Genomic DNA, 16,385 nt, shown 5'->3' with positions numbered 1-16,385 from the left:
TATATTCCACATCTTTTAGTCTGTAAAGGAGAAAGAAACATTTTTGTCACTGACTGCCAAAAAAACCCCAAAAAATAATGACTACAGACAAGCATACTCTGCAACAGAACATACAGTAGACCTATGAGGACTGTTGGCAATGTAGGTATGATCAGACCATCTTAAGGCTCCTATCTTTGTTATCTGTCCTCTACATAAGTATGTTTGGGTCAGATGCTTCAAGTTCTCTTGAAGGAAAGAATAATGATCATAAAATGTTTTCTAACCTCTCCAATGGTCAGCCAGGTGTGTCTGGTGATATCAGTATGTGTTGTAGTGTCAATCAATCTGGAAAATATGCAACTGTCCTATTGTGTCAATGAGTATGTTGAGTACCATGAGTACCCCTAGCTATTTCAGTTATGTAGCACCCTCCTAGATAGGTGCCAGGATTAGTTAGATCTAGTGATGGCTCGCTGTATTCAGTGGAGCTGTGCCTGTGTTTTGTTAGGGACATTTAGCTTGTCTCAATATAACCAGTGTGGCTGCAATTTGTAAATTTAGCTGTGTTCATTGTAATCAGTGCAGCTGCCTTTGATTAATTAAAGAGGTTGTAAACCCCAAAGAAAGAAAACCTGTAAGACAATGGCATAATGAGCTAGTATGCATCGCATACTAGCTTATTATGAAGTACTTACCCTAGAACGAAGCCCTTCCTGTGGTGCCTGCTTACCGCTGAGATGGCTGACATCTTCCCCGGTGTTTCTTCTGGGTTCGCAGGCTCAGGCACTGTGAGTGGCTGGAGCTGTGATTAAGTCACTTCCACGCATGCGCACTGGAGCCGGTGTTTATGGCATGGTAAGCCGGACCTTCAGAGAGCATATGCCGATGATGTAATCGGCTACATGCACTCTGAATATCTACTAAACTGTGCAACTTTAGGAGATTCTAAGGGCGTAAATTATTGATTTCACTCCTCACCTATCACAGTTTCAGAGGCCATGAAATGCCAAGAAAGGACGACCCCCCCCCCCCCTAATTACTCCTTTTTAGAAAGTAGACACTCCAAGCTATTTGCTGGGAGGCATATTGAGTCCATGGAATATTTTATATTTTGCCATAAGTTTTGGGAAAATGACAAGTTTTTCTTTTTTTACACAAAGTTGTCACTTAAATGATATATTGCTCACACATGCCATGGCTAGATGTGAAGTGACAACCCAAAATACATTCTGCTGTACGGGGTACGGGGATACAGTTTAAAGTACGAGGATACAGTTTAAAAGCCTTTATAGGTTACCAATTGAGATTCTAATGATGGGCATACATGCAATGTTCTTTTTTTTTTCGTTCAGCCCATTCACATTGATCGACATGGATGAAGAAATCTCTGCCAAGAAAAGTGTTAAAAAAATGTATACCGAAGCATAGGGGAAATCTGCCCTCTGTGTCCACCCCCATCCCCTATGCTTCGCCATTTATGCTCTTTTTTTTTTAAACTGCAGTGGTGAAATCACCTCCTACAGCACTGCAATCATTGATTTTTATATATGCTGAGAGCAAAAGCTGTTGCTGTCAGAATAAACAAACCAGTGCTGCAGCTGATGAGCATACCTGTAAAGTAGGGATAAGCTTCAAGTTCGACTCAAACATCGGGCGTTCGCTGAACACACGAACAAATGGGGCACTCGGCAGGAAGTTTGGCTGCCGATGAGCGCCCCATAATGCACTGCGCTGGTGCAGTGAATAAATTACTAATGATCTGATGATTGGCCAAAGCATGCACATGATCTGTATGCTTTGGCCAATCACAGCACAATGTCCTGTCAGAACCTTGATTGACCAAAGGCAGGGTGCCTTTAGCCAATCATGGTTCAGGGGCTAAGTCCATGCCCCACACTATATAAATCTGCATCTTACACAGCAGCCGTGTATAGTGTGTTAGGTTGAGATAGGAGTGAGATTAGGCAGGTAGTTAGTGGATTGTGCGTTTTATCTAGTACTAGATCAATCAGTGTAGTATAAATATATATTTATCAGTTATTGCAGGATATATCAGATAGTTGAGTATATATATTTATATCAGTTATTGCAGGATATATATCAAGCAGTGCAGTATAGTGTAGGGCTGAATCTTATGTTACACAGTGTAGTGTAGTCAGTTTAGTGCTGTGCTGTGATTGTAGTGAGACCACTGAATTGTATTGTATGAAAATTGGTCTAGGCAGGAAGGGGGTGAAAGTACCCTGTATTTAAGTGGTTAAGGGAAACCCTATGACATAAAAAAAAAAAAAAAAAAAAAACAGTGCAAGATTTGCTCGTATCTAGTCCTGGCCATGGCAGCAGAGAACACCGGCATATGATGAATTGGGTCAGTGGACCAATATGACCGCAACTCACTCTTTTTAGTAATGCCCATAATGAGGGATAGGCCCAGAAAGGTTTTAAATTTGGAAACAGTGATCCAACAGTGATATGTTTCCATGCAAATTCTCTGGCAAAAAATTGCTTTGGTCCACAATAGAGCTGTACAGATCTTCCATGAAAAACAGCTCATAAAGACCGTGGGGAGTAAAATCGGCTGTTTCCACCAGAATTCCAGGTTGACCAGTGAATGAGGGAAGTATGGGCGCTGCAGAAGAGGTGGGCTGCCACTTAGGATTTGCAAGCGCATCAGTAAGGACACTATGGGCTCTATGGGCCTGTCTTCGAATTCTTGGTGGTGGGACACTACTTGTGCTACCCACTGCATCAGCTTGAACTGCACTTATGGGACTTGCCAGGTCTCCAAGTGTTACTGCAGCGCTGGTTTGAATATGACCAGGATGTACTAGTCCACTGGTGCTTGCCAGTTCACCAGAAGGTAGAGCGGAACTAGTACTGACACTCTGCGATTGTTGCACCTCAGCAACAGAAGAACAGGGTTGGGTACGCCTGACATTAGCTCTGACAATGGAGTAGTGGTCCCTGCTATCTGTCAAGCTCTCTACAGGTTGAAACCTGATGATTGTGCCTGATTATTATGCCTGATTCTGACAGTAAGGCTTCCCCATCGCTCTCATCTGTCATGCTCAGCATCGTGTAGGCCTGTGCACTAGTGTACCTCTATTTTATCATTTTGCCCAATACATTTATAGGTACCTAGTGTGACTCACAGGTAAAAAAGCACCTATTTGTCAAGGACTGTTTGAACCGCTACCAAAATATTTGACTGCTAGTGCTAGCAGAAATGCTATTGGTCAGAACCGATCACCAGGTCCAGGCCTGGACCTGATGGCTGATTGGTTCTGAACCGAATCAGCACATCGGGCACAGCAGGCGCGCACCCCCTACCCCCGCGCGGAACCGACGTACAGCAACCGACGTACGGTTTGCGCAGCCAGGCCACCTTGCTGCAGTAAAACTGCGACGGGTGGTTGGCAACTGATTAATTCCAGTTTTGATGAGTGCAACATTTGTGGTTTGCCAAGGATTGGTAAGTCCTTATACAAGATTTGGAATTTGGAGGCTCTGAGAGACTGGGTGAGAAAGAACTCCCAATCCAGAGTACAGGGACCTTGATACTAAAAGGGTGAACCTGCCTGCGTGTGAAGTCTGAAAAGGAACAGCAAGGAGTCAGCACCTGCTAGTGAGATAAAGTAGAGTAGTTCACAGCTGTGAGAAAGTGTGGACTGTCTGGAGACTGATCTCCTGCGGTCTTTGTGGCACCCTGAAGCAGACAAGAACTCTAGACCCTGGTGTGTGACTTGCATGTTGGTGGTGAGCCATTGTGTTATTTCAAATAGACCAGAAGTGTGGAATTTTTGCATTTACTTTTGACTGAAGAAAGCTGCTTTTATTTGTTTGATTTTGAAAACAATAAAGACTGCCTGGATTACAACTGGTGCTCATATGTGAGCAATCCAACCAAAAGCTGCTTGAAGTAAAAATTGACATTTAAAGAGTGAGTGCCATTACTGCATACCTCCCAACTTATGAACTTAAGAATGAGGAACATTTTAGGGAGAAAGTGACCCGCACAACACAATCATTTAAAAAATGACTTCAAATACATCTGGTTTTGCATACGCTGAAAATAGACAGAGAGCTTATAGGAGCAGGGCTTTATTTTCTCAGAAAATAGGTGCAGGAACTAAACCACAACCCACAAAAAAACCCCTTCCAGCACACACATACTCTCAAGGCCGCTTCAAAAAGTGGCTGTGGTCAAATTTCACTAACAGTAGGAGGGTCTTAAAGGGGCATTAAATACCAGGAGTGCATTACATACAGAGTGCCGAGTTCAGGGGTGCACTACGTGCAGAGTTCAGGGATGCATTATGTACAGAGTGCAGAGTTTAGGGGTTCGCTGCATACAGAATGCAAAGTTCAGGGGTGGCCTACTCACAGAGTTCAGCCTTCTTCCACAGCTGCTTGCCTCTGCGTTCCCTAACCACATCTCACTTTCAACCCTCTTCAGCTCCGACCTCTGCATGCAACCCCCACCACTGCCTCTATATTCCCCCACCTACCTATAGGTACTGTAAATATCTCCTAAACTTGCACCGTTTAGGAGATATTTACATTGTATGCAGCCGAAGGCGTCATCGGCGCATGTGCTCCTCCTCGTACATCCTGTACAGCGGGTGGTGGCGAGCCGGCGAGCGGGTGAGTGGGTGAGGGACTGTGCTGCTGGGCACTGAGAGCCTCAGTCTGACAGCTGCAGGATGGCGTGCCCGCTCACCGCACTGGTTAGGGGGATTAGTGGAGTCCAGTACTGGAACTTGTTACAGTACTGGGTTCCGCTGTGGGACTCAGCCCACATTCGTGTGACACTGGTATTTGCTTGAAATTCCTGGACGGTCCCGGCGAATACAGTATGTGATTGGATGCTGTCATGATGACTCTATCCAATCATGGCTCATTGTTCTTAGTCCCACCCTACACTGTGAAAGTACTCTTCCAATAGCAGCCATTTGCAGTGTGATATTGGCGTGGAGAGAGATAGAGAGGCAGACATTCCCATGTCACCGTGATTTCTCTACCCTATCTGCTGCAGTGGAAAAAAATAGAGTCACTGCCACCCACATGTCCAGCGTCTAAATGCAAGCTCGTAAAGCTGCTGGCTTTACAACTCCTGCCTTTCCATCTGGTGGATTCTGCCCCCTTCTGTGAATTTACAGAATGTGCTGTATCACAATGGCAGGTTCCCAGTGGCTATTTCTTTTCACGACATTCACTTTTAAGGCCCTTCCAGGTCTGTACCATCACATAGAAGGCAATGTTGTGGCATCGTTGTGCAAGGCAGTCAGCCGCAAAGTCTACGTTATGGATGCCGCGTGGTCCAGCAAGCATGGTCAGGGACAATATATTTTATTCACAGCACACTGGGTAACTCTGCTTACAACTCAGAAGGATGCAGGACAGGGTCAGTGCTGCAGCTTATTGTGCCACAATGTCTCTGTACAGCTAATGGTTATGATGCAAGATTTGTCAGCCTCCCCCCTCTTCCTTCTCCATGCCCTCCTCTGCTGAATTGTCCTATGAACCACAAGTACCCTCAAAGCGTTCAAGGGGCTATTCAATGAGTCAGGCTAAAAGGTGCCAAGCAGTGCTTCAGCTGGTGTGTCTAGGGTCCAGGAACCCACACCAGAGCAGAGATTCTTGCAGGAGCAGGCCCAGTGGTGGTTCACGCCATGCCAGCTGGAGCCAGGAATGGTGGTGTGCAACAATTGCACAAACCTCCTGTCCGCCCTTAGACATAGAAAGTTGACACATGTGCCATGCCAGGCACATGTCCTCAATTTGGTGGTACAGTGTTTTCTAAAAAGGTACCCAGGGTTGGAAGGTCTTCTAAAGCAGGCCAGTAGAGTCTGTAGCCATTTCACACAGTCATACACAGCTAGTGCTCGGTTGGCTGACATTTAGCAGGAATTGCATCTGCCCATAAACTGTCTGATTTGTGACATGCCCACTAGGTGGAACTCAACTTTGGCAAAGCTGCAGCGACGAGTACCTGTGTGAGTATAGCACAACGGCACGCTCAGGCCGGCACAGCTTTTTTTCCCCACGCCAATGGCTGCTGTTAAATGATGCATGCTCTGTACTGTCACCATTTGAGGAGCCCACAAGAATGGTGAGCCGTGACAATGCATACATCAGTGATACAATCCCTGTTGTGTTCCTGCTGGAGCAGACTCTGCATGGCATTATAGACAGGGCACTCGAGGCAAAGCAGCGGGAGGAAGAGGAGGACTTCCTTTTCTCTCAAGGCCCGCTTTATGCAGACACCATTCTTGCCAAGCCACAGAACACACAAGAGGAGAGGAGGAAGATTCTGGCAGTTTTAAAGGCATTGAAGCAGAGGAAGACATACATCAAAACTTAAGCGATGGTTTTCCATTCCCAGAACCCTTGGGAGTAGTACGTGGATGGTAGGAGGCAGTTCCAGATACTGTAATCCTCAGTGACCCCGGGTAGTCTGCTTCCCATGCCTCTGCAAACTTGCGGTGCATGGACTCCCTAATGCTTCAAAGCCTGCATAAGGACCCGAGAATATGTGGCATCAAGGAGAAGGGTCACAATTGGTTGGCATTCCTCCTTAACCACCATTACAAGGGAAAAGTCTCAGAACTCATCCTGTCCCTACAGAGGGAGAAGAGGAAATCTCTTGAGGACATCTTAAAGAAGGATTTTATCTAACCCTTTTCCTGACACTGGTAGGTTACAGTGTCGGGATTATTGGGGGTTATTAATATAATAATAGGTAAAATAAAAATGATTTTAAAAGCCATGTATTTCATATCATGCATAAGAGATTCTGAATGGTACAGCGTCCATCTTGTTTTTAAGGTCAAAGAAAGTTCATATATGTTCTGTTGCAAAATGTCTCTTACAAGCTTACAAGAGCGCATAGAATTTCAACAATAGGGTCTTATAATTTCAGCAGACATTTCTATTTTCTATAAGATCGTAAATAAGGTGATACATTGACATCTCTATCAGATAAGACTCAGTAAGTCTGGCGCTATGTTAAGGGGGTGATATCTCAGTCTTTCTATAAGTATATAACAATGGACAATACCCCAGTATATTCTAGTTGTATTTTAAAATGAGTTAAATATAAATGTTAAAGATACATTATTATATGTGAGAAGATATTAGCCATAATTATGTCATTATATTATGTAAGGCATATACATATATATTTAGGAATGTTATATCACATTTTGGGTTTATATTCTCATAGTAGTAATCTTACTTAGACTTAAGACTAGAGTGAATACTAATTACTTCATTTTTAAGGCATGTGGTAGGAGTGTTTATATAAGAATTGCTTTGGACTAGTTTAAGTGCTGAAGGTGGCGTAAATATTACAAACTAGACGCTCTGTCTGACAGCCCTATGGCATTGTCAAATAATTAATGGATCTTCACTAGCTAGAGGTCAATAAGGTCATCAGATAACAATATATTCTATTATTGTTACACACAAAATCTAATGAACGGTACGATACTGCCCTCTATAGACAAAATACCAAATGCAGTTTTGGGATATTTGAGATATTCCCATATAAAAATATTATATTGTGTTAAATAATATAATTATTGAAATGGCATTACTTTCCAAGGTGAATGATGGAGATACAGATGGACATTTATGTATGTACTGGGAGTCTGGACAAAGTTTTATATGTGTTTTATGATTACTCTTACATATAGAGAAATCATCCTTTAATTTTATTATACCAAGTATTGGGTTAATTATCAAAAGAGGTGTGTCTCTGACCTCACCAGTTTAGGTATAGAATATCCCGACCAATTGGGATAATGTTTCATCCCTCTGGGTTTTACTTATGGTAATTTTTATAGCTCTTTGTTCTTACCATATAAAAGACCAACCCAGATGAGAGATAGGACACATTACACTTTACACTACTGACAACACACCTCACACTTACACCACACACACTATTATATACATTCCTCGATAGACTCATCCAGACATACTCCATCTTGTCCATCATTCATCTGAAACTTGGAGGAAACTCCTCCCTCACTGGCATCCATCTTAGGACTCTGGTAACGACCACTTGAAGCTAGCGGCCATCTTAAGTGTGGTAAATATAACTTGCTGTATTATTTGATTTTATTCAATATTGTTTATTTCCTTCCTTATATGTTTTATATTGCATATTTAAGGGTAATGAGATTACAATCCCAGCCGTATAAACCATAGTAGATTTTTCTCTAAATAGTTGATTTTTGTTTTTATACATTTTTATTAATATCAGATTTAGTGCTTTATTTGCAATTTTAAGTCTTCCGTTTTGCATGGCTTATTCTCACTCATCTGCAGTGAAGTGACTTTCGGCTATGCATTGCGCAGACCATTGTAGTCTGTTTATATAGAACATTTACCTATGGCTTATGCTATACCTGGGGAGAAATGGTAATCTTACTTTCATTTTGTTTCACTTTCATTTTGTTTCACTTTCATTATTGAGCTAAACATCACATTGCATTGATTGTTTGAAGTTAGTATTTTTCTGTAGAGTTATCTTTTTGTGTCACTTCTTGTTTGATCATATATTGTGATTACATTCTTGAGAATAAATATTTTTATATATATTCCACACTGTAGACTGTACTCACTAAGATTGGTATATGCTTTTAAAAAGAAATTAATCAATTAAAAAGAATTCACGACATTGATTTATGGCATAAGTGGAGATTCTCCTTCCGCACAGATCTTTGCTTATTAACCATAAATAAATACACTGCTATATTCAGAGCAGTATAAATATTCTGACATAATTAAGTACGAGCGCGAGATATTATTATTACATATTCTTACAACAGTGTCATGGAAAACGTAGTTTTGAGGCTTCTGTTGGTTAAGAGAGGAGCCGTGTAGAAGGGGGTGTCCTAAGTGATGGATTTCACAATTCTTTTAGTCCTCTGCACCCAGGACTGTCAGCTTCAACATCCTATCTTCATCGTCTGCATCATCTGGTGGATAATTATCTAGGAGCGAAAACAGAGATGGAGAGCTTTCCATTTGACAATCTGCTGGGTTACTGGGTCATGAGAATAGACCACTGGCCAGAACTTGCCCAGTATGCAATTGAGCTGCTGGGCTGCCCTGCATCCAGCTTCTCTTTCGGTGCTGCCAGAGGTTTTGTTACTAGTATAAAGCGCGTCTGTCCACAGACTTCATGGACTGGCTGACATTTATCAAAATTAATCAGTCCTGGATTACCAGCAGCTATGAAGCACCTGATGCCGATGTTGGTGATCAAGTGTCTTTGGGATGCGGAATCTCTGCAAGACTTTTAGGGCTGCCTAGCATTGTGGGTGTTCACTTCATCTGGAAGACATTTTTGGTGTAAGTTTCATGGGCACAATTAACACCCAAAGACCAATTTATCTGTACCTGTTTGACAGGTGCGTATAATTAAAATTTTTGACAGCAAGACCAATTCTTGCTTTCATCAAGAGTACCTCTATAGGGTTATGGTGTGAAAGCACCTCCGACATCCAAAGACCAATTTTTCTGCACCTGTTATTGCTGTCCAATGTCTGAAGAAGAGACACCAGAATTTATCCAAAAACATTTCTAATCTTCTTGTTCCCAGTGCTCTACATTGTGGCCTCCTCATACAGACTGGCTCCCTAAGCCGTAATTTCCAAAATTAAGAAAGTTTGCAGGGAAAATGTAATTTGTTTGGCTTTATAAATGCAATTATTGCTGCAGCAGCTTCTATGCACAGTACAGATGTGCCACTTTACAGGTAGAGTAAGGGGACCCCCCAGGCACTATATTATCCACTTGCCGACCACCCACCGCATATATACTGCGGCAGGCTGGTTCAGCTGTGCAAATCGACATAGGAGTATGTCTTTTTGTGGAAGTGGTGCTGGGAGGCGAGTGTGCCACTAGGCAGAGGGGATGCCGATCCACCGGGCACTCTCGATCGCTCCCCGATGAGAGAGGACGGTCAGCTGCTGTAAACACAACTGACAGTTGTTCTTTCTGAAATTATCACAGAGCACCTGTGATCCTTCTATATAGGATCACAGGTCTCTATGATCATCTCACAAGTCCCTCCCGCCACAGTTAGAAAACACTCCCCTAGGCTCACAATGAACCCTTTGATCACCCCTAGGTTAACCCCTTCCCTGCCAGTGTCATTATTACAGTAACAGTGCATATGTTTAGCACTGATTACTGTAGTGATGACACTGGTCCCCCCAAAAGTGTCAGAAATGTCAGTTAGAGTTCCGATCTGTCCGCTGCAATGTCATGGTCCCACTAAAAATCGCAGATCGCCGCGATTACTAGTAAAAATAAATAAATTAAAATGACATAAATCTTTCCCCTAGTTGTTACTCTACATTTACAACAGGATATTGTGTATTACTTTCAGTTACTATAGCGGCTGCGTCCGCAAACATGTTTACTATGTTTGTTACTGTTGTTCACCCACCAATGAAAACTTAAGAAAACTGTTTGAAAAAAAAAAATACTTCCCCTAGTGTGTAGACGCAATAAAATTTGCGCAAACCAATCAAAATATGCTTATTGCAATATTTTTTTTTTTTACAAAAAATATGTAGCAGAATACAAATTGGCCTTAAAGAATGAAAAATTTTGATTTTTACATTTTTTTTTTGGGGGGGGGGGGATGTTATATAGCAGAATGTGAAAAATATTGTTTTTTTTTTTTTCAGAATTGTTGCTCTTTTTTTGTTTATAGCGCAAATGATGAAAATCTATGGCGGTTCGCCCGGTTCGCTGATTCACGAACATTTGCGGAAGTTCGCGTTCGCCGTTCGCGAACATTACATTTTATGTTCGCGACATCACTACACCTGGGGCCATATCCAGGCTCAGTGTCTCGTGCATGGATATGGAAGTTGTGTATGTGTTGTGTGTCAACTGTTTTATTAATGATTTTTAACCCATTTTAGTATGAATATTTATAGATTTTAATATTTAAATTATACTTGAAATTTATCGATTATTAATTGCATTGCAGACTTATGTATGGATTCATGTATTTATTTATTGTATTTATTCACATAGTAGCCTTGTAGTTTTTTCTTATACCTGTCACATTTTATTGATCTTGATTGATTGGAAGGTGTATGGTATACGCACAAGCCTTGTTTTAAATATAGCACTGATATGTAACCACTAGAGGTCAGCACACATGTGCTGCAGTAAACAATCTAACCGCATCAGTTCTCACTATAGCGGCCGTAATTAATTTTATTTTTCAACACAAATTATTTTTTAACACACATTATATTGAAATAATTGGCTTTATCATTCATTCCTAAATTTGTAGCAGATTGTACAGCGATCGTAGCTGTTCGCATCAAGGTACAATGAAGGAGTGGCTTATGTGTATATAAAAAGTTCCTGGCACGCTCAGCACGTTAGCTACAGATGACGCTGTGATTGACAGCGAAACGCGTCTAGCAATTGGCCGAGCGGACTGCCACGTCACATCCGGCCGGTGGAGCGCACGCTGTGGGAGCAGCGAACCACCGTGCTGTGTCCTATATGCTCAGTTTCTTACTATGTTTGTGAGTATGATTCTTGTTTGCTTTAATAAAATTTGGTAAAACGGTCTTCACTATGGATGGTTCTTTCTTACATGAGGAAACTCTGCATTAAGAAGTACCATCAAGGATCTTAATATCGGCATCATAGATTCCCATGCAAAGATTGTGATCACCATTACATGCCTGTTTACAAGCGCATTGTGGTAAGTAGTAAACCACATGGGGGTCATCCCCATCCAAGCACGGATTAAGCACAGAAGCACTTTATTTGCATTTCTTTGATGGACTAGATTATGGACTTTATGTATTTCTTCACTAATTTTTATGAATTTTTATGAATTTTTATGAATTTTGATGCATCACTGCTCATTATTTATTCATATGTGATATTGAAATTTGCACATTATATGTAGTTTTATTCACTATTGGTTGAAGCAGCGCTGCTACACTGACTTGTATAACGTTGAGGGATACTGTCACTCATGTGTACAGTGTATACTGGAATTGTATTGGTGTTTCTGGAGTCTGACTCGAGTGGGCAGGGAAATATTCTTGTGGTGACCCACCACTTCACCTGGTATGCCCAGGCATTCCCAACTAAAGGCCAGTAAGCATCTACAGTGGCTAGAATTCTGGTAGAAAAGTTTTGTCCACTATGGCCTATCTCAATGTATTCCCTCTTGAGAGTAGAGTCCTCAAGAGACACTTAGATCTTTTGGACATTCAGAAATTAGGAACAACTCCCTACCACCCCCAAGGAGATCCTCAGCCAATAATGCCCCTTACATTGGTGATGAGTGGGAAGAATGCCTCTCACATTGGTGATCAATGAGAAAAACGCCCCTTGCATTGGTGAACAATAGAAAGAATGCTCCTTACATTGGTGATGAGTGTGAAGAATGCCTCTAACTTTGGTGATTAGTGGCAAAAATGCCTCTTAAATTGGTGATCAGTGGGAAGAATGCCCCTTACATTGGTGATCAGTAGGAAGAATGCCCCTTACATTGGTGATCAGTGGGAAAAATGCCCCTTAACATTGGTGATCAATGCAAAGAATGCTTCTTACATTAGTGATCAGTGGGAAAAACGCCCCTTAAATTGGTAATCAGTGGGAAGACAACCCCTCACATTGGTGATTAGTGTGAAAAAGGTACCTTACATTGGGGATCTGTGGGAAGAATGCTCCTTACATTGGTGGTCATTGGTCAGTGGGAAGAATGCTCCTTAGATTGATGATCAGTGGCAAGAATGCACCTTACATTGGTCAGTGGGAAGAATGCACCTTATATTGGTGTTCAGTGAGAAAAATGTCCCTTACATTGGTGATCAATGGAAAGCATGCTTCTTACATTAGTAATCAGTGGGGAAAATTACCTTACATTGGTGATCTGTGGGAAGAATGCTCCTTACATTGGTGATCAGTGGAAAGAACGCCCCTTACATTGGTGATCAGTGGGAAGAATGCCCCTTACATTGGGGATCAGTGGGAAGAATACCCCTTACATTGATGATCATTGGGAAGAATGCCCCTTACATTGGTGATCAGTGGGAAAAATGACCCTTACATTGGTGGTCAGTGGGAAGAATAACTCTTATATTGGTGATCAGTGGGAAGAATGCCCCCTCACATTGGTGATTAGTGGGAAGAACGCTCCTTAAATTGGGGATTGGTGGGAAGAATTCCCCTTACATTGGTAGTCAGTGGGAAAAATGTCCCTTACATTGGTGATCAGTGGGAAGAATGCCCCTTACATTGGTGGTCAGTGGGAAGAATCCCTCTTATATTGGTGTTCAGTGAGAAAAAACGTCCCTTACATTAATGACTAGTGGGAAAAATGGTCCTTGTATAAGCTCCAACCAAAACCATTTCGGAGCAAGGCAAAGTACATGTTGAGAAAATAAATATCCAAACTGCGCTAACCGTGAATATGATAAAGTTAAATAAGCTGCTGACACCACAACTGACGCATGTTGTATAAATATAAAGACAAAACACAGTGCAGCACTAATACTTAAGATATGACACAGTGAAAATGTCAAAAAATGAGAAATATAAAACCACTGATATAGCTCAGTGACAATACATAAACAGTGATATAAATCCAGTGAAAATCATATCAGTATATGTAAAGATAAATCCAATGTGAGAGCGAAGCATCCACAAAAATCATAGGGTGATAGTGGAGTGAGAAGATCCCCACGCCAGCACAATGAACATGAATGCGCTCACCGGAGGGCATGGACCCAGATTACCATATAGTAAGTGGGTCATACAGGCTGGATATCAGCATAGATGTCCAATCTGGTGATCCAATCACATTGGGGGACATCTATGCGGGGACTCCTACCTCTGAGCATCTGGTGATACAATCACATTGGGGGACATCTATGCTGATATCCAGCCTGTATGACCCACTTACTATATGGTAATGTGGGTCCATACCCTCCGGTGAGCGCACTCATGTTCATTGTGCTGGTGTGGGGATCTTCTCACTCTACTATCACCCTATGATTTTTGTGGATGCTTCACTCTCACAGGGGACTTATCTTTACATATACTGATATGATTTTCACTAGATTTATATCACTGTTTATGTATTGTCACTGAGCTATATCAGTGGTTTTATATTTCTAATTGTTTGGCATTTTCAAAGTACATGTTGACTTTAAGCCAATTTTAAACTAACTTAACCATCTAAAAAAAAAAAAAAAAATGACAGTAGATGTAAACCCAATCCCTAAAATATCAAAATAAATGTTAACATGTTAATGTAATTTTAAATGTAATTTGTACTCTTTTCAAATGAGCATTTTTCAGTAAAATAACCCCTGACGACCCTGCCATGAAGGTCCTTGGTTAAGCACTTCCTCCTAAGGGTGACAACGCTCTGTGCCTGTCTCTTTGCTCCTGCGTTGTTATCCCATAAGATGGGCTTCCAACAGAGCATGGTCTACGCTAATCACCATATGGCAACCTATCCTGAGAAAATGCTATACTTTGAGCATGTTTAAATGGCTACAAAGAGGTTGCAGGAATTATTCTGTGTTGCAATTTACATAGAAATGCAATCATATAAATATAATTCAGATAGTACCTAAAAATGTAATTCTACTCACCGACTTGCACACGTAGAAATCTGAATCAGGTATAGTGCAATAGTTCCAACACACTTCTATATATACTGATAAGATACTGGCTTATTTGCATAATTGAGGTAAAAAAATACTAGAAATATGTAGAAAAACAACATGTAATATGTTTAAGAAACTTTCCCTAAAGTATGACATTCCCTGCTGTCACTGTTTCTTAGTTAATGAGGCCACCCTTCTCCAGAATAAACCCAGGTCACCCTTCTCCAGAATAAACCCAGGTCACCCTTCTTCAGAATAAACATGCAACATGAACATTTTTTGCTCCTTACATTGAATGGAATGTATTATAAGTCATGTAAATTAGCATAGGTAACTAGATACATCCCAAACTGTGTGAACAGAGGATGCTTTATATATGAAATGACCAATAGGAGATACATTTTAAGTCCAGTAGCAAAACGGTTTAAAGCTCCATTCCGGACTAACATTATTTTTTTCCCAGTCCCATCACCCTTTTACCCATCCTACTCAACATTTTCCCCCCTTATTAAGCCAGATATACTCACCTAAGTCCCCCCTCCAGGTTCCTCACCGCCATCGGTCCCAGAAGACCGCAAATCCAACTGTATGATGTAGTCTAAGATCACTGGACCCCTACTGCCCCCTGTGATGATGTTGCTCCTTTCTGAATCCTGAGAGGACCCCTCCACTGGAGATGCAAAAGGAAGAGCCCATGTCATGTGTCATCACACAACTATGGCTTCAAGTAGAACTATAGGCAAAACTTTACATATTGGATAGAGCAAGTGAGGAATATAACCCCTGTCACAATTTTTTTTTTCCGCCATCTGTGTCCCATCATGGAGATTTCTCTTTACTTCCTGTCCCATTGCCAAATAGAAAGTAAGAAGAAATACCTGCAAGTTGAAGTGGAGCTCCACCCAAAAAGGAAAGCTCTGTTTGCTTCTTCCCCCCGTCCGCTGCCATACATGGCACCTTTTGGTGGGGAGCAGGTACCTGTTTTTTGACAGGTAACCACTCTCACTTGTGGGGGACTTTGCAAAGTCTCCTGGAAGTTTGGCCCCCCCCTCCTCCTTTCTCCGCCACCGGTCCATTCACAAAGCGCAGCGCACTTCGAGCATGTGCAGCAGGGAGCCAGCTGCGAAGCCTCAAGGCTTCACTGCCCGTTTCCCTTACAAGAAATGGCTGTGGCAGCACCCTGAGAGCCGACTGAAAAATTGGCTCGGGTGAAGACACCGCTGGATTCCAGAACAGGTAAGTCCTAATATTAAAAGTCAGAAGCTACAGTATTTGTAGCTAGGAATGATTGAACGTTTTGGGTCGACCATCGGTTCGACCCGAACAGTGGCTGTTCGAGGTTCGGCCGAATTCTGAACTTTTTGCTGAAAAAGTTCGGAATTCGGCAACTAGAACCGACCAAAATGCAATGGGACAGGAAATGGGCTTAAAAGCCTGTGATTGGACCAGAACCATCAGTAAAAGCCAAATGAGGGGGCAGGAGAATGCTAGGAAAGTGATTGGAGTGACTAGGGGGTCCATAGGCCAATCATTAGTGAATACGCCCCCCAGTATATAAGATAGCCCCCGCCAAATTCCTAGCATTGTAATACAGGGACGTGGAAGAGAGTGGAAGCAGTTCTGTGACTTCTTCTACTAAGTGTCATTTAGCAATTTTTAGTGTGAGGAAAGGGATATCTAGTGTAGTTAGGGTACTATTTTCCACTATAGTAAGATTTAATA

At 41.9% G+C, this 16,385-nt stretch overlaps 1 protein-coding gene across 1 annotated transcript in view; it reads left to right on the top strand.

The window, feature by feature from the left end:
• Positions 1-200: 200 nt before the first annotated feature.
• Positions 201-16,385, top strand: part of LOC309544030 (pulmonary surfactant-associated protein D-like) — a gene marked incomplete at its 5' end in the record, with an annotated part of 28,123 nt that continues 11,938 nt past the window's right edge. The window contains 1 exon segment of the mRNA XM_082276423.1: positions 201-285. Coding sequence (XP_082132549.1) covers positions 201-285 — 85 coding nt within the window.

This window comes from Pelophylax lessonae, assembly GCF_965119305.1.
Source record: "Pelophylax lessonae genome assembly, contig: HAP1_SCAFFOLD_654, whole genome shotgun sequence".
In the NCBI taxonomy this organism is placed as follows: domain Eukaryota; kingdom Metazoa; phylum Chordata; class Amphibia; order Anura; family Ranidae; genus Pelophylax; species Pelophylax lessonae.
The sequence above is the reverse complement of the archived record's forward strand: the minus strand, read 5'-3'. Positions and strand labels throughout refer to the sequence as shown.